The 26,313-nt window shown below is 41.3% G+C and overlaps 1 protein-coding gene across 9 annotated transcripts in view; it reads left to right on the top strand.

The window, feature by feature from the left end:
* bru3 (CUGBP Elav-like family member bruno 3) overlaps positions 1 to 26,313 on the top strand; it is a 586,628-nt gene that overhangs the window by 524,819 nt on the left and 35,496 nt on the right. For 7 of the 9 annotated variants that reach the window (XM_076624916.1, XM_033341227.2, XM_076624912.1 and 4 more), the window contains one exon: positions 5,485 to 5,610. In XM_076624916.1, coding sequence (XP_076481031.1) covers positions 5,485 to 5,610 — 126 coding nt within the window. Of the gene's footprint in view, positions 1 to 2,108; positions 2,181 to 5,484; positions 5,611 to 26,313 lie in introns of all 9 variants that reach the window. The other 2 variants (XM_033341233.2, XM_033341234.2) reach the window with 1 other exon arrangement.

The following is a 26,313-nucleotide window of genomic DNA, read 5'->3' as shown; positions in this document are numbered from 1 at the left end:
ATACTGGTCTGTGGTATATCTGATTATACTATATGTAATTATTATTGGCTATTGTACCTTCGATAGAATCAAGATCTTGCGTTTTTAGACACTGCCATATTCTTGGGATTGCTACGTATAATCTCACGCACGAACTGTAAGCGAAAGCCGTGTAATTAAAGGTTTCGGAATTAGCATTAAAAATAAGCATATTGATACAAGCATTAGAAACGCTTGAATGAAAATTGCACAACTCTCGTTTTGAAGTTTGTTCAGATCGTTCCATGCATAATTCTCGAGGACCTTTAGAAAAACAGAAGTTTTGAAATATCGGAGAACCGATCGAATAGAAATAAAAATTGCGCCGTAAGCTTCGTTGGATATTATCATAAAAGGAAGGTGTCAGTGAGCGTTCTTTCTCCTGCTGAACAAAAATAACGAAGGAATACGCACAAATGCTTGGGGAATTTTACGCGATGAAATATAACATGTAATCTTTAAACATGGCTCGAATCAACGTTGTCCTTTTAAGGACGCTATCGAACAAAATGTTAATTAACACATATAGTATGCTTCGACCATTTTTCTACTAAATTCACCGAGGTGACGAGAACACGATTTACCTTCAATTTTTCCACGTTTCCCAATATCATTTTCTTCGCCGCTTAATCGAATCAACGCGATAATAGCAGCAGATTAAGAAAAAAAAAGAAAAAAAAAATTGAAAGAAAAGTTCATTGTGTTAGCGAGCTGGTGCGATAAAAGGAAGCACGGTGTCAAACAGTATGTTCGTTTTGTTCTCCGAGTCCGGCGAGAAGATAATTTCCCGAGGGTTAATTCCTTCCTCGATTTCTTGAAGGTCTTAGCCGAGAAAAGGGAACGCGAAGGGCACGTTAACACTTAGCTTGAGCGACAAAGGTCCAATTCTCGGTCCCCACGGTGTCCTGGCACGACAATGGGAACAAACGCTCGATGAAAAGTACTCGGGGCTAAAGGAACGAGAATTCCCTGTCAAGGAATGGCGGGAGGAAGTGTGAGAAAGTGAAGGAGGGTAGGCGAGAATGGGCAGGGTGGACGAAGGGGTAAGAATCCGTGGAGAACAGGGATGCAACGAGGCTGCAAGTCAGGCGAGAATCTAATTTCCCGAGACAAATCCTTAAATGTGCCCTGGAGCCTGGCTGGAAGGCGCGAGTCGAGCCAGCAGCTGGAATGAGCTCGCGTCTAGCAGCCGCGACGACGACCTTTAACTTGGTTCGCCAATTTTGCATCTCCATAACCTCGCGAGAACGCGTCATTAAGTTCATTCACGCGGGAAACGCGGTGAATCGAAAGCACGATCCGCTGCCACGTTATCCAAGGAATGTAAAATTTTGCGATAAAACAGTTACGCCCGACTGAAATTCTCCCTCCCAACTGTATTTCCGACTTTCGAATTTCCGGTTAATGCGAATATTGTTCCGTAATTGGAAGGTGCATTCTTAAATGTACGAACAGAAGCCTGATTTTCGGGAATTTCAGCTTATACGTAAGGTATACGACTGATAATACGTGCGTGAGTTATTTGAAAATTTGTCCTCTTGGCGTATAATGAAAACGTTTGCACGTGAAACAACGAATTCACGGTTTCAAGAACTTTTCAAACCACTTATGTATTTCTTTTCGTATCGTGCAACAATTCGTAATCTTTGGATCCACGTCAAACGTATTGTTATATTCAAGATTTTAGCGTTAGATTTTAACGTTTCTCGTATGATTTCAGTGCTGAATCTACCACGTAACATTCTTCCAACGTCGTAAAATGTTAATACGTAATATCTGTTAAATTAGCATAATGAATTAATCACCTGTTTCTTTCATTTAGCGATAATATCTAATCTGATATTGCGGACGATATTTATAGTATAAATTTTCTGTGGATCGTTAGGATGTGATACGACTTTCCATAGGAACGATCGGGATAAACGAAATATGCCAGATCGTACAATCAGGCTAAAGAGAACACACTCGATCGAGCATCAACAGAGAGGGCGTATCGAATAGTGTTGCAAGGATACATATAGGCAACGACGACAACGAATGGTGTACTTTTGGGCCCAATGGCATTTCTTTGTTTCTGTTCTGTATTGCAGAGTGCATGATGGACGACGGGAGCACCAGTGCCATCTTCTGGAAGTAGGAGGCACCGGTGGCGGCCGCTGAAGGTAACTTCGACTTCCAGGAGATAGCTAGCTTCCTTCCAGTACCTCTATTCTTCTTCTCCGCAAATCGGCAGAAGGAGAACTTCTCTAAGAGAAAAAAGAAAGAAAAGAAAACGAATTTTCCTCTCTCATCACGCCATCACCGCTGATTCAGCCAGCACAGCTCGCCGCAAAGTTCATTTTGCTGCTCGCTAGTGTTTGACCCACAAATCCCGGCATTCCTTTACGAACTTCCCGTCCCTTCTTCTTCTACGCTACTCTCCAATTTCTTAACCCGACGCACAACCGGCATATATCTATCAAAATTCCGAATATTTCCGCAGGAAAAATATATTTTCCGTCTGGTCGAATTTTTCTCAAAATTACAAATTTTCCTTTCGATAAAAATTGACAAATTGGCTTTAAAAGCACCGGTCATGATTCATGGACGTATCTCGCATTTGTTGCCAATCGTTTTTTCCATTTTTCGTTTTTACGATAAAATTTTCTGCTCCTCGCGTGCATCTTAAATAGCGCAGATCTTTTAGAAAAAAAAAAAAAAGATATTCCTACCATTCGATTTTCGCGTAATTCGATCGATGGACGTGTCTTCCGCCGAAGACCATTCTCCGTTTCGAACTGCCGTTCCGTTCTTCCTAATCCATTTCATCCAAAAACACGGATATACAACGTGATACACTATAAGGTATTATAAATGATGTGCGTGCCCTTTCACATGCGTGAACCTTTATTTAGTAGCCGTAAACTTGTCGTTCGTGTTTTTGTTCTAGTTATTGCGCACAGGCGTTATCACACTGTTCAAACCTCGTTATCGCGGTATCCGCGTGGATGCTCTTAGAATCCTTGAATATCCCGTAAATTAATCTGGCCAGTCATTCCGCTTATTAAGGGAAGAAAGAAAATTAGTTTGAAAAAATGAACGATGTCTAGTGCGATCTTAGAGCGTCTACCGACCGTATCATACAGAGAACCTCTTTTTTTATTCCGAAGGCCGAGTATGTCGTGTACCTCGTAAAATCCAGGCTCCTTAATTAATTCCAAATCCAATTTCACCTTATCCGTTCGTATGGGCAACTACCTTAAGCGTATATATATATAGACAACGTATATATATACACTCTATACCGCTCTTTACAGCTATGACCATAAAATAGTGGCTCGCTCGTTGGATGTGTTGTCTCGTTCGTTGTCGATGTGTTTTTTATCACCTTTGTAAATATTTTCTGATTATGATGTCAGCTACGTTTCTCTTATTGTATTACTTAGATATGATTCTATATGAAAACTTTTTTACCTCCTTCCTCCCTTCCGATCCTCCTACCGTGTTCCCAAAAAAATCTTCATCAATTTCCTATTTGCCACGTCTTTTGTCACGTAGTCCCAGTCGATTTTGCACACCTACGATTACTTATTATCATTATTATACAGGGGTACACGTACACACAGGATACACATTCAGTGCAGATATTTCTAAGAAAGAACATTTTTATATCACTATCGACTGTTCAATTGATTGGTCTATATCGACGGGCAAGGCAGGAAAAAAAAAAAAAAGAAAAAGATGAAAATTTTCAAAAATTTGCAAAAATTTGCAAAACCAGACTTACCGAATTCAGACGGTCATAAGTCGTATTTGCACAGAATTACGTCAAATGAATCGCTAAACTTTAGAATGGTAATATACGTACGTACGAAAGCAAATTGTTTCCCTAGCTTTGTAACTAAAAAGGACCTTTGTATTTGGTAATTTTATAAGATATATTTTTCTCATTTGTCAGTAGTGTAATTACCATATACATGTCTATTTAAGAAAACGATTAAATTAATTAAATTTTCCTTTTTTGCGATATAAATTTTACAAAGTGATATTCGATCTCCATTGTTCGGATAATGTGTTATAATCTTTTCTATCTACTAAATGCAATTATCGTTCTTGCAAGTAATAGCATTATAAATGTGAGTCATGCATTACGTAAAAATTGCTAGCAATCGATTAGTAGTATTAAACTTTTAGTACATTCAACGATCGTTATCGCGTAAATTTACAATGATTAAAAGAAAACAACAATAATATTTTCAATAAGTTTAATCTTTCCTCGCAATCGGTCGAGTCTACGTGACAAATTAGAGACAGCTATAACTTGGAAAGAAACGTTCCTTCTACATAGGTCCTTTTTAGATTTTTCGAGTAAATAGATGCAGCTATCAAAAGTTTAGCGACCAATCGTACAATTACTTCCTACATATTTTTGCAGCTAGTTTACGCAGTAAAAGAAAAAGTAAAGAAACGGAGACATAATCAGGCCCAAATATGCTCCAACGAAATAACAAATATCACCGGGATTATAGGTCTTGCGTACAAGTTAGAAATAGCTGCAGATTGATAAAAGAATAATAAATAAGTGGCGTGTGACCCTTTATAAGCGATATGTTAACCTCAGCACCACGCGGAACACACTGGTTGGTGGTATTTATTAAATTGTGCGATACGATTGCGTATAGCGATTAAGATTGCTATTACCGAGATACAAACTGCTCGCAAATCTAAGCGTAAACAGTGTATCTACGCTGAAACGTATTCGTGAATAATACTTCTCTAAAGAGCTCGGAAGATGAATGTTAATTTGGAAAGTACCAAACCACCGCCTAGAAGTTCCGCTCGTAGTTGAGTTGCTTGTACGCCCCATCTGGTTTTTACGCGAATCCCGTTTTTTCTACATCTGTTTCTTCGGCTTGTGGTGTAGGACGTAGGATTGAAATTGGTTGAATTAATTTTAATTTCCTTCAATGTCGTTATTTTTTACCTTCTAATTCCCGTTGAAATACATTATTCGTCTCTGTTCACACGTGTACGTCGTGCTACATACCAATGTCAGTATTACGAACAATATTTTATTATATTTGTCATTTTATATCCGTTACGTATACCCGTATAGTGAACGCATATGTGTATACATATACATTCCTAAATGTAACGAAATGTTCGGCCGTTTACAGGCTATCGCGTAAATTTTCATATAACACAGATCGTATATGTATATATCTGTATACATATAAATATATATAGATATACATATGTATAGACATGTATATGTGTATCTATATAACCCTTATCTCCTTCCCCTTAGGATGGTGGATGCTGGTGTAACCGTGTAACTTTGTCGTTTTCGGTGTTAGCCGCAAAATCTCTTTTTAATGCCTAAAAAGCGCTATAAGCGAAATCGACCTCGATCCTAAAGCACACACTAACGTATTTCTTTGTATTTTTTCTCTGTTCTCTCTATTTCGACACGCGGCCGACCCGCAGACAGAAAGCTGTTCGTGGGAATGCTCAGCAAGCAACAAACAGAAGACGATGTCAGACAGTTGTTCACTGCCTTTGGCACAATAGAGGAGTGTACCATCCTCCGAGGACCCGACGGCAGTAGCAGAGGTGAGTAAAAAGAGTATCATTTATCTTTGAGTTTTCACACGGTTCCGTGCCCAGAGGAGACCGAGTGTTTTTGATTCGACTTTCAATTCTACTGAAAATTTTACATTCGAATATTTGATTACGGCAAGTAGAAGTTTGTCCTGAATTCTTCGCGCTCCGATCGTTCGCAATTACTTTTCTCGAACCGAGTAACAGAGAATAACTCTGTTGTTTAACGAACGTTTTAAGCCTATCGAATACAAAGATAGTAGATATATTAGAAATGAGAAAAATAAGAAACTAAGATAACGGTATGACGATGTTGTAAATATTCTGTACACCGCATCCTAAACCTGCAACATATTTTTTCTTTAAATTGTGAATTTAAACGCGTACTTAAAAATTTGTACCGTATCGCTTTTGCACTCAGCCTGCGCGTAAACCAATGAGAAGACTTTTACAATCGGTATTTAAAAGTAGACAGAGTCTTGATCAAAGAATAAAAGAAAGCAAGAGACTTCTTTGTAATTTTATCGTTTCATCTTTTCATTACGCACGGTGAAATGAATTTCGTTATACGGCTGTGATGAGCCGCGGACCTTGTATCTCGCAGTATTTCCAGGCAACCGTACCTAGCACTGAAAAGAAGATGCATAGGTAGAAAAGAATAAAATTGATGGTAAAGATAAGCCAAGTTCGAAAGGTTCGTGGCGAGGGGACAGTGCAACGAATAAACAGTTATCCGAAAGGAAGCAATTGCCTCGAAGGGGTATCTCACTCGTGCAATTTTGATATCGATGCAGGACAGAGAAAAAAGGGTGATTCGAGCACGATGGTATTTGAAGATTTGCTGCTACTGCGATGTTTATACCTGCTCCAGTTGCGAGATGGAAAGAGCGAGATTCACGGATCGGTAAAGATTGCCTCTGAAATGATGAACTGCAAAGGAAAGGAAAGAGAAATCGGAGGAAACTCGGATGGTGCAGGAAAGGCAATAATTTCCGCTGGACGAGCCAGTGAAATTTAAATATTTTCGTATAAAAATGAAGGCCATGAGAAATGGGATGTCGGTCGAGTTTCTAGAAGGTTTAACAGCAAAGGAGAAGCAATCGAGCAAAACGATTAAAGCCAGGATATAAATAGCGAGGAGGAGATATAAGAAAAGAAGAAGTAAGAAAGGGAACAGGAGACGACGCGACGGAACCAAGTAAGTACGAGTTACAAGAAGACGTAAAGGACGGGGAGGGTTAAGCGGACAACCGGGCAAACAGGTGCGAGTGTAATTAAATTCCAGGTTGAAAGTAAATCTTACTTTCAACAGTTAATAAGATTTTGATTCGCAGTCGATGACGTAACGTAGCACCGATCGTCTTTGGAAGGAACCGAAAATTTGAAATGCGACGGGATCCTCGGTAGAAGAGATAAAGGCGCGGTACTTGAGGAAAGACCCTTGCGACGTTCCATGACACGCTGCGCTCCTTTGCTTTACGAAGACCGAATCTCCTGTTCTCCCGTCTCTCTCTCTCTCTCTCTCTCTCTCTCTCACCCCGCCTTCGTCAGTTTTCTCTGTCTCCGTCTTTGTCTCTGCCTCCCTCTCCACCTTTCGTTCCTTAGACCCGTAGTATCGTAGTCTGCGTACCGTTACCTTCGAGTCTTTTGGGGTCTTTATCGAAAAACGGAACGACGTTGCTTCCGCTTTTCAAGCTCTTTAATTAAAATTACACGAACGCAAAACATCATTGCGTTTCTTCGGATTGATCGGTAGCCTGGAACATTTCGCCGGTCGCTTACAAGGATTGCTAGTAATTTCAATGTCGACGTTTATTTCGCGATAAAAGGATGTTAGAAAAGGAGACTCGATCCGTGAATAAAACTTCACAGCGAAATTGGTTTCATGGATTAATGAAACGGCGCGATAGACATCGATCGATACATTCTTTTCAATCGGAGTAATTAAGCGTTAGAGAATTCTGGAAAAATTCATTTCTCTCTGCCCCTCGTGCCAACTGTTTGATAATTTATCGATATTTGATCGATTAAAGCCCAAGCGTAAACATCGCCAAGATACAATTTCGTGCGTCTAAAATAAGAAAAGAATCTTCTCGGACGCCTGATATATTTAACAGTTGGGAATAAAGTTGCGTTAATGAATTTAATTGCTAACATCCTTAAACGTCTGTAGCCAAGTTTCGATGGGCTGGATACGGTTTCTAGAGCGAAAGGTACCGATCGCTTATTCCCTGCAACTCTACCATTACATCCCTCGTCCTGGTTCCGTCCTGACGGAAACTTTCCGAACACGCTTCATCACCGGTCGCTTGGGTTCGCTCGAGTTTCATAACTAGCTAATCCGTTACGTAATAGAGAGATCAGGAAGATCTCTCCTCTAGGACTTCATCTGTATATCGCTTTAGGTCTACCGCAACAACCGGTAGAGATGACGTATAGTATCCTAATCGTAAGCGAGCTTTGTTTCAACTACATTCCATACCAAAGTTTTATTTCTCTGCGGAGTTTATTCGTCGATAATTATTCGTAAGAAAATAGTCATCGAAAGGGAAGCAAGAAAATATCTACGAGAGAATGTAAAATTAGGAATTATAAGCGCTTAAGCGCGGCAAGTATCCTTCCGTTTCCTAGATTTTGTTAGACAACATCAGCCGAGAATTACAGTCTCCTCGAAAGTTATTGGCAGTCCTTTCTTTGTTTTCAAATAACTTCCCTTATCGGATGATACTACCTAGATTGGTAGTTCGAAAGGTAGCAAAAGACTTCTCGGTAACGAGGAGTTTAAGAAGGGAATTCGGTTCGACGACTTTATGGAAAGACACGACGATTGTCTTCGTCATCGTTCAGGCGGTCCGCATTCCACCAATGCCGCCATAGTAACGACAGACTCTTCGTCCAATTATTTTTCCCTCGCTTCGAAACATTTCAACACCACTTCAGCGAGCGAACTCGTTCTATTTTCTCGTTTCCGTGCCAACCTTTCCTCGCCTTGTTCCGTCTTCTCTCCATCCCTCTTTCTTCCTTTCGTTTCGTCTCTTTTCAATTCCTTTCGACTTCGTTTTTCGATGTGCACAGGTCCCAACCGGGCCGTCCCCTTAACGCGGACCTCCACAGCTCGCATTATTTCAATTGTACGAGCAGCAATAATTCACCGCGCTAAGAAGATTATAAAATGTTTATGAATAATGGAACGAAATACTATTTGAAGCGGGTCCAAGGGTGCTTCTCTACACCCGGAGCGCGGGAGGGTTCTACGATGAGGTACTACCAACGCTAAAGCCAATAATGCTACGGAGCTACCTTTGAAAACGGGGAGGTGAACTCCTCTGTATCCGCGTATCCGCTTATTGTAGCACGCTATATCGTAAACGTTAAACGAATATTCGCGCAACAGAACAATTCCGTGTATTAACTTGTAATAACATTGCGTGCTTGTATTTTCAATTCCCCTTCCGTTTTGTTGGCAACCTTCACCAACCTGCTATTCATATCTCACCTCTCGACCGTCCACCGGTATTATATCATTTCCAAGTAGCTGTCATCGTCGGAAGACGCAAACAACGGGATTACATATTTCCTTCTTCCTCCTTTGGCCTCCACTATTTCATTGTTTATTAACAATAATTCCGTTTGACGGAGATGCTTCTCTCCGATATCGTTTGATCGGAGCTTCGCGATCCTTCTCTATCGCCACTTCGCCTACTTGAAATAAATGATTACTGAAAATCTTCGTGATGATTTGTTGCGAGTTTTCTAATCCATTTTTCCTGATAAAACGTCGAAATCGACTATAACGTAGATACGTTGATTGGTTGCGTCTTCTCGCGAATTTTCACGATCAATGTTATTTCTTATTTTATAACCGGCCATCGATCGAAACGAAAACGGTTGTTTTTTTCTTTATTTTTTTCTTTTTTCTTTTTTTCCTTTCAACAAGTATGATGTGCCAGGCGGGAAAGCATTTTCAATAACTCTCGTTCGCGTTTGATCATGTGACGTCAACGGATTAGAATGGTCCCGTTAACGACATTACTGACAGGAAATATGACAAATCAATAATTTCCTCGATCTAGCATTTTATGAGGGAGTATTAAACGGGCGATAGTTATCGATGATTAATCGTTCTCCTGTCACCTGCACGGGTTCGTCCGTCTGTTGAATGTATCGTGTCTTAACACGCATAACCAATTTGGAATTTTCCCTTTAACGCAACCATCGATGGAACTATTGTATCTCGTGTCTTAAAGTCGCTTCTTTTATTTTTTGAATCGTATAAAACTCACGACCTTCGAACAAGTCTCTGGAAGCTAAATTATGACTCTATTTTTGGCTGAAAGCTGTCGAATCGGAAAGAGAACGTGAGATAGGGTACTGGCTTGAAAAATCGCTTACGTAAAAGGATGGAACGCAAACCGAATAATAGCCATTATACCGAATAGAACATCGTATTACGATTACTACGACTATTAAGGGAATAAGCAAGAACGCGCAGTAACGTCGATCAATCGATGTAAGCGTGTTTCGATATAAAAAGAAGCTCGTTGATATAGAGACAGAGCTAGCGACGAAATTCATTCGCACACTCAGTCGTAACTTTAATTCGGCAAATTGGTATAAGCATAACGCGACGGAAGAGCGAAAGACAGATACCTGGCGATATTTCAAATGCCACGAGAAGGACACTAAATCAAAATGATGCCGCGAAATCGCCGGAAATCCAGACGCGGTAGCTTGAATGCAGACACACGAGTCCAAACGGTAAATCACGGGCAGCCTCGTCGAGTGGCTGTCGGAGAGTCCTGGTGCCTGGCTCTCGTCGTACGAAGCATTTATTAATCGCTCAGTTCCTAAATCCCGTGGCGCAGCTGGGCTCGAAATGTCTGTACGTATTGCAAAGTAAAGCGCGTGAGAGGGGACGCCGGGTCCTCTGGGAGAGGATTAGGTCGGACATATTGAGAGCTTCCACCCGAAAGCACCCTCCTTCTCGAGTTCCAACCCCTGTTGGAAAGGAGAGTGCAAGCTGAACACCGTCCGAACTGCTTATACAAGGAAAATTGTGGCTTTGCTGGCGTAAACACGCTACTATGTCGGACACTTCGCATAATTGTAAACCATGTTTGTCCTGATAACGTTCTATTACCGATACACCCTGTTTTCTATTTACCCCTGCACTCACATCGATTGTTTGATCGGATAATGCATTACTCGATATTACTTCCGTTTGTTCGTTATGAGTCACGATTACCGTGTACGATGTTAATTACTTCGATCGTATATTCTGTATACGATCGTTCCATCAAAGATAGATTCGTCATTGGTCTACTATGGATCTTTCTCGACGACTTAAAATTTTGAAGTCCTATTTGGCTATAATACGCTGTGATATCGTTGCATAAAGATACTTTCACAGTTTCTCTCGCGTCTCTGCCGCTTCGCGTAGTCTTCCGAAGTCAAATCACTATTTTCTGGATAGTTGGAATAAACCAATGACATTCGATAGTTGGCTAACTCTTAATCACGTCGCCAACCTCCAACTCGTAAATATTTCTTCTGGTCAAAAGTAAAATAACGTTCGGCTAATTGCCTTGATGAGTCTTTACGAGATACAGACGCTAACAATAACTCGTACATCGTACACGCAGCGCTCGCTTACTTAGATATTTAATCCGATAGTTTATTTCCGTCATTCGGTCCTCGCGATGTTCATACATATATTAAATCGTATTCAAAGCCGAAATAAATGTACACGCGGTATTTAATAACAGTCTCTTCCCAAGTTTAAATACTATTCGGTGATATGGAATTTATTTCGCGATTTGTTTACTAAAACGAAGAAAAAAGAGTATCCCGTCGCTGACAAACAAATTCATTCGTCGCTTAAATGAAACCTGTCAGTCGCTCGTATCGTTGATTAAATAAATTTCTGCTTATTACGTTATCAAATTTACGAGAAATTAAATCCCATATAAAACAGGATAAAAAGAGGCGGCCGGTAATTAAAATTGTCTTTGATTTAATCGCAAGTTTTTAATCACTTCACCGGCCCGTATAATTCCACTTGGTAATCCAGCATTAGCATTTCTAAAGTTACGACAAGTTTTTAAATGGAAAAGATATTTAAAATCCAAGCTGATTCGAACTGTTTGCAATTTCGATGAGATTTGTCAGCAGACGGTGCTTTACGATAACGCTTTTGATTTACCGTTCCCATGTCGGATGTCGTACCCGCTCGTGATAAATCAATAACGGTCCACTATGTTATTTCGTAAATTTATTCTTCCACCGAGTGGAACATCGTGATCATAGGTGTGTCACACGAGTTCCGTTTCGAAGGTAATGGAAACGAACGGCGAGAATTTCAAGAGGACTTGCTGAGTAAATGTCGCGTAAGCAATTCGCGTGACCAACGGATTTCTTACGGCAATACGTTTTGTTTTAATATCAGAAACCTTTCATTTAACGATTATCAAATAGCATCGTGTTTCGAGTCACGCGAAACGTGCGAAATCTGATAAAAATCCCAGCCACGTCATCGAACCGCTCCCGACGTTGGCAAAAACCTATTAACATCGAATAGGGTTAAATCGGTGGACGATGGTCCAAATGATACCAAGCTTGTTTGGCACTCTTTTACGTTTTCGCGTGCGTGGATAAAAATATCACATTAAAAGTTCTACGTACTCTTCTTCGCGGAAAACCGCGTGAAAGAATAAAACGATTTAAATAATTCGTTATCTCAACTATTAATAACTCCATCTCGCACGCGGAATATATGAAAATTACGAATTCGTATAACACAAAAATCTAAATCCCGATTGATCAATTTTTTATCGTTGTTTATACGTATACATGAAATTGGATTAACATTTTGTAACGGAAATTAATGCAAAACACATAATATTAATATTCCATATATTTTGTCGATAAACAAATGTTTTTAAAAACATTAAAGCGTGCAATTTCTATATTTAAACAGTTTTTTTAAATATAAAACACTATGTGACGTATACGTTCGATTTTAATTTTGAACGCCTTTTTATTGAAAAACAAACTACACGGTAAAAAGATGAAATATTGTTCTATTGTAGACTGTTTCATACATAAAACTCGTAAAAATCGACGCTTTTCTTTTCAGTCGCGCTTAGTTTTATTTCTAAAAGAAAAAATTAGTTTACTTTTCTAGGTCACCCTGTATATCTCATTCGATAAAGTTGACACGTGTAAATGTCATCGACTTCTTATTAAGTTCAAAAAATATTTTTTAAGATGAAGATACATTTATAAAGTGTAATTTAGTTTCCTTAACGATAGAAATAGTTAATAGAGTGTGTGTCGCTACTTCATTTCATGATCATAATATATTTATTATAACCTTCAGCTGCTATCGTTCGATCATACATGACCTATGACCAGTTTCAACTATGTTTTCAAGATAGTAAGCGTGATTTACCTGTACTTCCTTGACCTATAATATTTACAAAATAAATTATAATCGATAATCACATTTTTTTGACAAAAATATTCTTCACTGTCTGTACAAAACGATGCTAGTTATACAATCATCTATAATTTACAGTTATTTAAAACGTGCTAACAAAGAAAGTTACCCGAACATGGAAATCAGCTCTGAGAACGTAATGTTTGCCAATTACAGTATTCGATCTCTTGAAAACTAAATCGAGTGTTACTCGTTTGAAGAATCGAGCATCGACCGAAAAACGGTGCCGAGGTTCTCCGCAAGCAGCTTTCACAATTGATGTAAATAACCTTAATGTTATTAAGGAAAAAGCAAAGTAATGCCTTTCCCCAAAAATAGCTTCTATAAAGATCGAGTTTTATAACTTCGAAGTATTACTTCTCAAATTTCATTTACCAGGCAGATGACTCCTCCCTTGTAAGTATCATACGGTGACTTATGGACGAGAATGTACCTTTCCATTTAAAGTATTTCTCCTCTGTATCCAGTAGGGTTGGACGACGTTGTCTCTAGTCAAGGACATATAATTTTCTCGTTTCAGGATTGCAGATCTTCTGCATGGCCGAGTTTGAAAGCAGAATTCTTTTGTTCGCGCAGCTAGCAGCGCGAGATGCTGCTACTAGCTACCAGTTTTAATGTTCTTACGTTAATACGATCCCACGAGACCGTGGATGGAAGACGATCGGTGAATAACGAGGGAGGAGGTTGAATGGACACGTGGTCCGTTGGTCGAATGAATATATCTAACCTCGCGTCAAAAGTTTTGTCAATATTCGCGAGATTTTCGCTCGGTGTCGCTCGTAAGAGGGATCAACGGATGAAAAGGGAGACGGAGAAAAAGTTATAGGTACCCTAGTTCCCTTTCGCACGGCAGCTTTTGCCCGTCAACCGTAAATACACTATATTGCCCATAAACCTTTACAGTCGTGCATTACCCATCCCGATTCGATGTGCCCCTCCCAGCTCGTTCAGCTTTTCGTTCTGCGTTATCGAATAACCGACGTTGGTCGGCTTAACCAGAACGTTTTAAAGCATCACTTCTTCCGCTTCTCCGATTTTTACTTCGTCTTCTGCCTTTCGCCGCATGTCCGTTTTTATAAACATTCGATCTTTCGTTCGTAGCAAACTTATGTTATAATACAATTACAGTTTTGTCGATTGTTCCCAAGTTTCGTTTCGATATTCCCCAGCAATCGAAATAAAACTATGTTGTATGTGCGAAGAATGTAACCGAACGATTGAAATCAATCGGCAATCTTGCCGTGTACTGTTTATTAACTGTGTTTTGTTAGTCGAATAGTGAAAACGTCAGGAATATCAGGCAATAGTAAAACATGGAAAAATATTGCGAGGCGCAACACACTACAAGAACGTCGAATTGTTGAATGGTTTTATAAAAATATCGCAATTGTGTGCGTACTGTGGTAATATTTTTGTTGTACGTGTACCTACGGTGCAAATTTTATTCGAAATATCGTAATAGCGTTGCATTAACTACCGGACTATCTAAATTCGATGTATTGCAATAACTTTTTTCAAAATTACTACTTCGACCGATCAACCTATATCGTTAGTTTCTTTTTTGTTAGCTCATGTTGTTCTACTTCCAAAGGAGCTTAAGCGCGTAGGATAATATTCAAAAATATGGGCAAACAGAATCGTAACGTCCAGTTCCTCCGACGATAGTAATAATATCATTTATAACGTAACTACGAGGCAGTGTGGTTGCGTGATAGTCTAACATCTCATTAAACCAGGAACGCCATTTTCGTAACATTTAGGACATAAATGTTACAAGCTTTCCGCTCAACGACGCACTGGAAATCCATTACTACTGTCGTATCCCTTTGTCCAGCCAGCGTGACCATCGGCGTTGCAACAATGACCACGCGGTAATTGTAATCTAAATTTTCGTGACACACGTCGTTTCATCAAAAAAAGAAAAAAAAATCGGAACCTAACAACAATGAGATAACCAACACAACGAATACCATAAGATCACTGCTTCCTTCATTTTTACTGTTTTCGCAACATTGCACTCCGTTCCTATGGATACCTTTGAAATAGCCATTGTCGCGAAGAACGCAAAAATTTCGAATGCAGTCGAGGATAGATAGATTTGCTTTAACTGCGATGAGATTAATTGTTGACTTTTTTAACACGTTCTCTTTCCGCCTTTATATATATATTTATTTATTTTATATTATACGTACATTTCGTAGGCATGTACTGCCTTAAATTTCCATATGTAATTTTGCAAACGCTGCCATACTCGATCAAGGATATGACGGCATTAAACGTTTCACATTCTTCCCCATTTCCTATCTTGAGCCAGCATTGAATTCTCCCGTTGTTATGCGAGCTGCCTTCGAGACTTTTACAAGATGACTAAGAAAACCCATAATGCACGACCCGCTGCTGATACTGGAAATTTAATAATCCATCTTGCATCTTTCGTAGAACGTGACGGTTGATGGATAGCGTATATACAACGGCAACCAATGTCATAATCGTAACAGGGAATTTTACGAAGAGTTTTACCACTCAAGACTTCCCTTCGTTTTCATGCTATTCTGCTCGTGGATGCCTCGTTATGACGGATTCACGACCCTGCAACAACGACTCCCTTAACGATGACGTGTCCCATGTTTATCGTATAATGGAAAAACTGCTGGCTTTTCACGCGATTAAAGGATCGTAACCGCTTGTACGAAACAGCCTCCGTAGTTTTCATTTTCGACATTCGTTGCGTTAAATGAAACGATGGAAAGTTACGGTGCTTTTGCGCCATTGGACGAAATTCACTTCTTATGAGTTTATAAAGAGGTATTAAGAGACATTTTCATTTTTCATAGCGCGAGCATTAATATACAGTGGTCCGTGATGCATCATGTTTTATAATTATTTCGTAAACGTTAAAAACTAAACGTAGAATTAAAAACGCACATCTAAATAAAGAATAACACCTAAAACCATCCAGAACGAAACTCATTGGAAAAATAGACGGTTAAAAGCATAAAGGAAATCTAGGTGGCGAAGAAAATAAAAAGCCAGCTGAGTGATCGAATAATATGATCGCATTTCCATCACGTCTGTCGTTTAATTTCTCGTGGTAGAGTAAACGAACGTTCGCGAAACTGATTATTGCGTCCGATTACCTACAGTCAATACGCATGTCGCATGGATATTCATAGTTCCGTTCGTATATTTTCATCCAGCAATCCGTGTGTAGAGCGTGTCTACAGTAACGGATTTCGTCGCCAAAGGAAAATTCGTGTATCCGTCATCCGACCAAATACACCGCTCCACTTTACGATCTTTGACGATCGAAGTTATCGGACGATTCGTTGCTCACCCCTAACGAATTTAGGTGACGTCATCCGATCAAAAACGAAATTCTGTAACGTTCGTTATATCCTTCCTTGACACGACCGACCAATTATTTGCGACAGGATAAAATTTGCCACGCGTTATTAGACCGTCAAATTCAAACCGAAGAGAAAGCACATTTCGTATGCACCCACCGAAATACTAATGCAATCGCTTTCGAGATACGACCGTGTAATATCCATTGGCCTTGTGAAATCCGAGAGGCTTACGCAGGCAGAGAAACCTGGTCCATGGTGCGTAATTCGCGCGGTAAGGCAAGTTTCGCGGACAAACGCAATTGCCCGATTGTTCGGTCTGAACGTAAACGGCGAAGTTGCATTGGCGAGAAGCAACCGGTAATCGGGACCGCAACGTAGCGGGAAAATAGAGCGCAGCGAGCGTGGCAAAAGCGGCGGGCGGCGATGCGATCAAACAGACGGAATTACTAGGTACAAGTCGTAGGACGCGGATGATTGGATTGCTCCGCGAAAGAGGCGACAGAGAGAGGTTTTGGATAGAGCTGGTGGATAAAGAGAGTCAGAAGGGGCGGTGAGAGGCGGGGAGGAGGGGGGGGGGCGCGAATGGCAGGTAGAGCGACAAGCGACCAGCCGTCGTCAGGGTTTATATGCTCGCGCGTATATGCGTATGGCGTTTTCTATGCACGCGTGCACGTGTGTGTAGTGCACGTGCCCGCAGAAACGGTGGTGCTCGCGCGCGCGCGCGCACGCGTTTCGTAAATGCACGTTAATCCGCCTACCGAGTACATTTGCGGCGTTGGTACCGCCCATCGAACCGTCGAATTTTCGTTTCCTCTGTAAAGCTCTCTGTTTGCCGCTCGAACGGGAAAGCAGTCGGTGGATGCACACGCACGCGTACACGTAGAATAGCGCTCGTACACAGGGACACAGGTGCGGCAGAGAGTCGCCGCTGGCAAATCCTGCAAACGATTTTAGCTTTTACTTGAACCTTTTTTTTTTTTTTTGCACACCGAGGACGATGGATGTCGGACGCGCGCAGAGAGAGGAAAGGAGCGGACGAAAAATGAATTTATAGTTTAAACTCCCTGGCTTAATCTTGGGACTGTTTAATTCGCGTTCTTCTTCCGGCGATATTTACCGGTAAATGATTAAAACGCTAAATTCGTATTAACCATCCTTTGCCTCGCAACAACGTCGCGTTCGTGCTAATCGTGATTATAGTTCCGAAAGTTTGCACTAGAACGAAAGTTGTACGCGATATCTTGTTATTCTTTGTCTCCTTTTTTAAATTGCGTTCATACTCGTAACCGTGTCTTTGTGTACAGCAGCTGTTAATGTTATGACGCAACGCGTGCGTCACCAGCGTTACATATTGAGTGGACATAACGTATGCGTCACGCATCGTGGGTCGTGCGTTTAGACGTAAGCAAGTATTTATTAAACATTTGTACATACACTGCGCCACGCATAGGAGGATGTAACGCGCGTGAATGTGTAGTGGACGAAGCTCGATCCCATAAGCCTCAGGGGCGTCACAATAATTATAAAACTACGGGCAGCAATTGTTCGAACACCCTCGAATCGCGGGTCAGCCTCGAAACTGCTGCCCTGGAGGTTTGCAATTCACCCTCGATTTAAATCCACCCTCGGCTTCTCTCTTGATGCCGCACTCTCCTCCTCTGTTCCTCTCTCTTTCCATTCCGGCTCCATTTTTACCTGAAACTATATTTTTTTTTTTCTTTTTTCCTCGTCTCTCTCCATCCGTACCCTTGTGCCTTTCTCTTTGTCCATCGTGCCATCTCTCTTCGTCTTCCTCCCTTTCTCTTTCTCTTTTACGTGCGTTCTCGCTTGCGCACTTCGTGCGTGTTAGTCATCGTTTCATCTCGATTCGGTGCAATAGCGTCAAAGTCGACGCTTGTTACACACGTTCCATCCATGCGTAGGGGCCCACGCCCAGTCGAAAGTCGAACAGAATCGACGAACCGGAGCGGAAAAAGTTTCAATGATTATATCTAAACTTTATTTCCCTGTGCGGCCAACTTTCTGGATTTCAGCGGCTACACGCGCGAGTTACCTCGCTTCGTGTTTGATGCGGTGCCGAAAAACTCTTTCTTACTTCCGCGTTGTTTCGTCAGTGGTTCTTGACGACAAACGGTAAGTTTCGAATAAACGTTGATCCAGCGACGACTAAAACGAGAACAACATCGTTAAGTTTCACGAGAACATCAGGAAATTCGTAAGAATGTTTAATGCGAACTACTGACACTAACGTCCAATTGCAGCCTGCCCTTTGTGTCATAGGGAGATGCTCGTCGAGCATCGAATTATTTTTCCGCTTTTTTCCGCTTCGGAAATGAATTTAACGGGTTATGCTCGCGATATTTCTCAAGCTGACCTTATCCAGGATCTTAGGTTGGAAAGAGGATATTAAAGGTCGCGGTGGCTCGTAAAGCTTGGAAAATGAGGCGTGGAGGGGTTTGCGGACGGAATTGCCGGGCCACGGTTGGCACACACTGAAAATCCAACGGCCGTGATTGCACGGTAATTCTATTAGGCGGTCGTGCGTTTTACGTGTTCCAGGGCGCGCAGGAAATTGTGTTTTTAATTCTGCCTGCTAAATCAGCCGGAGCTAAACAAGTATTAACATTTCTGTGCGGCCAGTTACGGGCGCGCCGCGGCGGTGCGCGCTGCTCCAAGGTGCAGGAAAAAAAAAGAACGAAAAGCGATAACCAGTGGGGAACGTAAGGGAAAACTCTCGAGCGTAGACAAAGCCGAAACGAGGCAATCTGGTGCGCGTGTGCGCGAGGATTCGGACCTGTGCTTCTCCTGTCTGCCGCGTCTCTGTGTAAGTAAGTACATATACACGCGTGTACACGCGCTCGTCGCTGGCTGCTTGCGAAAGTCAAAACGTAATACGATTAACGGACATTAAATTGAAATACCTCTTGTGGGAATTCGCGGCTTCTCGCGTCGGCGATTTGCCGTGATGTTTTCTGCCGTTCTGCTTTTTTCATTCGGCGTCTGCCACTCCGGTTCTCCGGCATCGCGGCCCTCTTTGTCTCTCCTGTCTACGCGTACACCTACCTATCTACCTGGATGTTACGAGGGAAAAATCGCATTTTCTCTGTGACATTGTCGAAAGGGCAGACTTCGTGTTGGGGAGACAGGTTGGAACGTTGGTAACGTTGGTGAATTTGATTTGTCTGTCGGGCGAATAGACGCTCACGCCGCACCGTAATATCGAGCGACATACGCGTTCAAGATATTTAAATAAAACAACGCACGCCGTAAACGCGGGGTAAAAGTCGAAGGGGGAATAAAAGGGTCGAAGTCGTGGGTAACGATAGCAAAGAACATCGATTCGAGGGAATATCGAGATCGATCGTACGAAAGATATGCTCTGTGAAGTAAGGGTATTATAAAAGTTAATTGAGATAGACGGTTATGCTACGAAAATGGCGAAGTTCGTAGCTGCAAAAAAGACCGTGAATAGTTTTCACCGGTGAAAATGTATTTGTCCGTTTCGAAAAGCTATGTTCGCGATAAAAACTAAAGGAAATGGAATGTTTGCCTTGCATTTCAGTTAATATCGCGAAATAAAATATTCCACTTTTTCTCCATGTCAACAGGAGGAAAGCGAAATATCGTTAAAACATCCAAATATTTTATTTCATACGTACGCTACCGTCTATTAATCCTGCTGGAGGGTCGACGATTTTATCCAAATATTGGACTTGAACCGGTAATCCGTTTAATGGATATTTGGCTGGTAAAACGTAGGTCGTATAGGATATTAACGTCGAAATGCAAAGCAATAAACGGACCTTCTGAGTAAAGATTAAATCGGAATACCATTGATATACACGGGATTCACGATTTCAAACGTGAATATTAAATCGACAGGTACATACATGTGTCGTCCATGATGCTTGTTCATATATCTATTCGAAGACCAGTCGCTTCGTTTCTCGTTTTTTCTTTTTTTTTTTTTTTTGTTGAAAATTATCTTGTCCTTGACATCATAAGTCCTATTAATTGGCGATATACGAATAACAACGAACGATCTTACAAACAGGAGGCGAATGTCGCATTCTCCTGTCAACCAACGCTCGCGCTTCGTCTCTCTACTACTCTACTAACGGATTTATTCTTTATTGAAATTATTCGCTTTCGGCCGATCGCGATCATGGTTACTTGGCATTATAAACGAAACACTCTACCCAGGAAGGGTAAAAGGCGGGTGAGATGGGCCACTACGTGACACGGACACGAATCGCGACATTAATACTAAGCGCTCCTTTATTTTCTTTTACGTTCCGACCAGGACGCGACGACCGCCTCGACGAATTTTAACGAGAACCTCGTCTCCGTCCTTGTGAGAATTTCTATCCTCCTTCGCGCACCGTTTCCTCCCAATATTATCGCGTTCAGCCTTTCTCTTACTTCGTACCTCCACTTTTGTCCTGTGATTTTACAGCTTGTGCTTCCCCGTACGTCTCGCTACACGATTTACACTCCGTCGATGAAGCCCGTGCGATGGAGAATTTTACGACAGCTTCGTGTCCTCTCTATATTCGAATCGTACCGCTACTCACCGCTCCTCGAATTGATCACGTTTTTTGCATAGACCATCCTATCGCGCGGGATACTGGACCGAGGCATGACCAACGTTGACCACTGGCTCTCGAAGTCTGTCGTTAACATCCAGTCGAAATAACCTTTATTAGCATATACGTATCGCGAAATAAATTACGCGAAAGGAAATAGCTACTGCTTGAAAGTATCTAGACGTTTGGTCCTCATTTTTGATAATCTGTATCTCTAATGAAAATTTAAAAAAAGAACACGCTATGCTCGTAGATTACAAAAGAGATTATGTATAGAATGTCTGGAAAATAGTTGGCGTGTTACAATTAGATAAATAAAGGAGAAGTAGTAGTTTGTTATTATGAAATTTCAGTATGGGAAAAGTTTATCTTCGAGAAAAGAAATACGCACGTCACTGTAGGGCTCGCTACCGTGGCTTCGCAGCTTGTAGCAATTCTGTTCGATCCGCTCTCTACCCTGATATACGAAGGAACGCCATTTTTCGGGGGCAATGGCACGTTCCCCGCTGATGAAACTATAGGGCGAGGACACTATGGGGACGAAGGATCACCGAAAGGAAAATCGATGTAGCGAACGAGCTTTCAACGTAGCAGCTTGCCACACTATCGCTACGTTGGGGTAACTTGTATTAGCGAGAATTCTGTGCCACGTAAGCACGAATGGGGTGCCGAGAAAACGTGAATCATACCTAAAATGTGTACCGGATACCGCTTCGTTATTCCACAAAATATTTCGACTCGGTTTCCTTAATGAACCAAATCTTTGTTTCGAAAATAATAAGAAGAATTTCAATATTTTACGTAGATATCTTTTGTTATCCTATATAAAACTAGGTGTTTATTTAAAATCATACGAGTAACGAAAAGCACGTCCGACGTTCGATCAATATCCAACGATATCTTCCAGCCGATTGAACGAATATCGAAAGTTATCTGAATGTCGATTTGCGCTCAAACCATTATTTCCTACGCAACTAATTCGTTTTAAGTGTCTATAATAGCAACAAACGACGTTGGTAAATCAATTCCGCGATAAAACGGTTAAAAAGATTCGAAGTTGTATATTTTTCGTGATTCGATCATTTTTCTATCGACCTAGGAAAACGAAAGCGCCATTCGTCGAGAGAAACGGATTAACAAATGTCAACATTTAAAAAATAGACTTTAATAGGGGACGGACGGTGGTTCTCTTTTAATGTATTTACAGAAGGAATGAGTCGGTCGAAGGGAAAGAAAGCCACCGTCTTTTCCACATCCGTTTGTAAGGGCGCGACTGTAAAATGCGAGGGTGTTCGACCCTCCTCTCTTTGGAGCTAACCCTAAATGGCAGCTCGCCAAGTGTGCTAACACCCTCTTCTGCACATGCAGGCGCCCTCTTCTGTCCTCCTCTCCCGCTCGCCCCTTCTCCACCCTCTCTCATTCTCTCCTCCTCTCTCTTCGCCACCACCCACCCTTTAACGACACGCACGCCAGGTCCCATTCAATGCGTCGGCTACACGCACTGCACACGCGGCTTTGCACACAATGCTCGCAAACACTATGCATTCGTAAACATGCGTAAACAACAACGGCGGTTTCACACCTAAGGTACAAACCGCCCTGAAACTGCACGGTCGGTTGCAGCGCGTAGGATGCTATTACGGATTGCAGTTCACTTTTAGATTAAGCCCGCGTAACTTCCTATTCGCTATTTCTCGAATCGATTTAGTTAGACACGGAATCGGCTAAATCCGACTCGTTTTATAAGGCTAGATTAAGCGTTGTTCGCAGTATCGTAATAGCGAAGCAAATTTTCAAATTTTATCTCAGTCAAATTTTTCTATTTCATCGTAGATTCGCAGATTCGTACATTCATAAATACTAACGTTTCTTTAATCGTTATATCGAATGAAAAGCCAGTTCGTTGTTATTTCGCACTTTTGTTGCGACCTTTTAATAAACCATTTGAGTCCAAGTATATCGAAGTATATTTTTTCTCATTTTTACGCATAGGATACACCAGGCACCGTTTTGCGCAAAAAATTCCCACCCTAAGCCGCCCTTTCTATAAACATTCGATCCCTGTGTCACGTTCCTCTCAGTTTATTACTATTTTTCATTTACACGTATACACACATGCGTGCCATCGTTGAGTTATAGAAGAGATAAAAACCGAAATGTTATTTATGAAATAGGAAATCCCGGCCAGATGACATTTCGCGATGCGTTTGAATGCGACCCGAAGGAAACAGTATACAAAGAGGCACGGGACATCGTCTAGTCTTGCTATGTTCGATTCATAGGCTCGTACCGCCGCGGGTCAAGTGTCGATAGCAGCGTGTAGTACATGTCGCTTATAGATTCGTCGAGATGCCCCTGGCGATCGAGAGTCAATAGAAGTACGCAACAAACAAGAGGCTGTGCATCAGTTGGATTAGATTGGATAAAGTTGACGATATCGTTTGAGTTGAAAACTATTGCGTGCGTATAGCAGTTTGGTTTGTTTCAACCGCGACTCTTTGATAAGACAGTCTCTTTGACGAAGATGCATGATTGTATATACCGGCGTAGTTGGTGCTTCGCTGAAAAAATACATAGGAAAATCTTTTCTCTTTCCGCCGACCTTGCGGTATAATAAAAGAGTTGTTCACACAAGCCGTCATTGCAAAGGCCGTAGTTGAAACGAATATTGGCTCGCGTTGTAAACACGAGCGTCCGGATATTTTTCGAACTTCCGAAGGATGTGTAATCTAGCTAGAACTAATATCTGTACGAATAAAAGTTTACAAAGGTAAATTTAATATTTTCGTAGAATCATAAACGATTCTCAGTTGCAAATAAACACGAGCACGTATTGGCACAATGGAAAAAGGAGAATGAAATTTTTTAATTGGTTCTCGAATAAAGCCTTGATCTCCTGGCTACAGGGTTACAAAGTTAGTCGGGCAGTGATTTCGAAGTTCTCGCGCTATCTGAAGTCGAGCTTCTTCTTTTTAGTTCACCATATTCTCAGCCACGATCTCGTCCCGTTCGGATTAAGAAACTCTATCGAAGACGTGATTAAAGATTAGGTATCCTGTCGACTCTTGGCATGAGTCATGCTTTCTACTTCGATCGATTAAAACTTGAAGTTTATTAGAATCTTATTAAACTGCCAATTCCCCTATCTTCCGATAAAATATTTCACCGTTTCTCTTGTGTATGATGTTTGCGGTTCTAGTTACGATAACGTAATACAATATCAGAAGTAAAATATCGTCTAAATATTTGCCAATGGTTTACGAAGGGTTTTTGCGTCTCTTCTCTCATCGATGAATTATGTTTCAACAAAGTCGTCCTATCGAGAAATTCTCGATTCCAGCTGAAGTAGAAGTGCTTTCATAGTGCATACGCGCAATGAACGAGAGCCCATCAGTCCTTACTGACCATTCAGCACTATAAAGGGAGCTTAAATATTGATTCGGTTGGCAATTATGAGTGGTTTTTCACTGGGTCTCCACGGGCATACCCGTCGGTCCTGTTCTCCGGGTCTGCTTAATTACGGGATGTTTGCGTTTCTCAAAATTAAACTCCTGCCGGTCAGGACAGCGCATCGCGATAGCCCTCGGGCTACTCTAAACAAATTTACATCAAACCGGAGAACGTGCCACAATAACCGATCATAATCCTTCACCGGATTTCGCTTCTATTTCTTCATACTCAGTCCCCATCGAATATGCAGCGTTTCAAGAATCTCGAAAGACTACCGTGCTTTAAAATTATTAAACAATTACAGTTTTATCGTAAATTTTATATCTAAAAACTGTAGACAGCGATAAATGTAATAAATATTTATGCTATAAATAACCATTAATTTATTTTTTCAGTCAGTGCAGAAATTTGTTCCATCCATTACGAGAGAAAGTATTTTCATATTTGTGTCAGCGTTGAAGCAATATGGTCGTGATGGGAAGCAGATTGGAATAAAAGGGGACGAAAACAAGTTCTTCCAAGATCCCACGCGGTTTACTTTTGTGGCAGTAAATTAACGGTTCACGGTGAGACTTCTCTTGGGACCCCTTCATGGCGTCTCGTCCAGTTACAGCCCTCGCTACGCTTCCGTCGAAATTAGTGAAAGTCGAAGGGAAACGGTAATTCTCCGCAGAAGAAACAGCGAATCGCGTTCCAGCTTTTTTCCTTCCTTTTTTCTTTCCTTTTATTTGTTACAAATTCGGTCGTTAAATAACCGGAAACGGTCGCTTAATTATGTTTCTTGAAAAGATCTTGATTTTATTTATATCTTTACACGTTAAATTTTTACGAAATAATATTTTTATCTTTAATCAACAACGTAGATATTTGACAAAATTGTATGAAATGACTTTGTTATTCATTGAGCGTAAATAATTCAAAATTTTTACGTAAATCCTTCCTGTTCTCACAATTCTGATCCATAAAAAAAAGTGTTTCGAAGCTATAAGCCCGATCGGATAACGATCAAAAGAGTCCCAAAGCTCTTAAATGCAGAAATACAACATGCATGATTCCATTGTAACTTTAATCTGTATATCACGCATTCGTCCATTTTTTTTTTTTTTTTTTTTTTACTCTGTTGATGTAGAAAAATCTAAAAAGCTGCGTTTACAGATATTCATTCTGATTAGTAGAGTTCGAACGATTTATGGGAAGACTGGAGCAGGGAATGGCTATTAAATTGCTCGGAGTTAATAGAAAATTACGTAATTTGCGAATGGAGGAGTGCATACTTTTCGCGAGAAAAGTCTAATGGAAAAGAGGGCACAAAGCGTTCGTGAAAGTAAGTTCCAGAGCTTCCTAACTGTCGTGTCGGCGTTTTAACAATTATGGCAGGCTGTTCCCGCCGACGCACGACGTCCACGTTCCGCAAATGATTCGCAAAGAAAGAACGAAAATAAGAAATGGCAGGAGGCGAGGAAAATGAAAGGTGACGAGCTACGTGCTTCGGTATCAAGCAGCCGCGAGCTGCTTCCGCGAAGTTTAATTAAATAACTAGGTGACGTCGTGGGCGACGAGGGTGCATTCGCACCACGAAGCGAGGCCGACAGAAGCAGGGTCGAAAGCAGGGTTGAGAGAAAGACAGACGGAAGCGTAGAAGCCAGCAGTAAGAAAGACCGCGGGACTTGGAAAAGGGGATGGACTCGGGGTCGAGGTGCCAAGTTGCTAGGTGACTTTGCTAGTTATTTAATTAGCCCGGAGACTCTCCTTTGCTCCACTGCATCCCCCTTTCCTTTCGACTCTTTTTACTCCTCGAAACGTCCACCCCTCCTCTCCTTCCTTCCACCAGATC

This window comes from Bombus vancouverensis, chromosome 15 (assembly GCF_051014615.1).
Source record: "Bombus vancouverensis nearcticus chromosome 15, iyBomVanc1_principal, whole genome shotgun sequence".
Lineage (NCBI taxonomy): Eukaryota > Metazoa > Arthropoda > Insecta > Hymenoptera > Apidae > Bombus > Bombus vancouverensis.
Note: the sequence above shows the minus strand (reverse complement) of the source record. Positions and strands in the feature narration are given on the sequence as shown.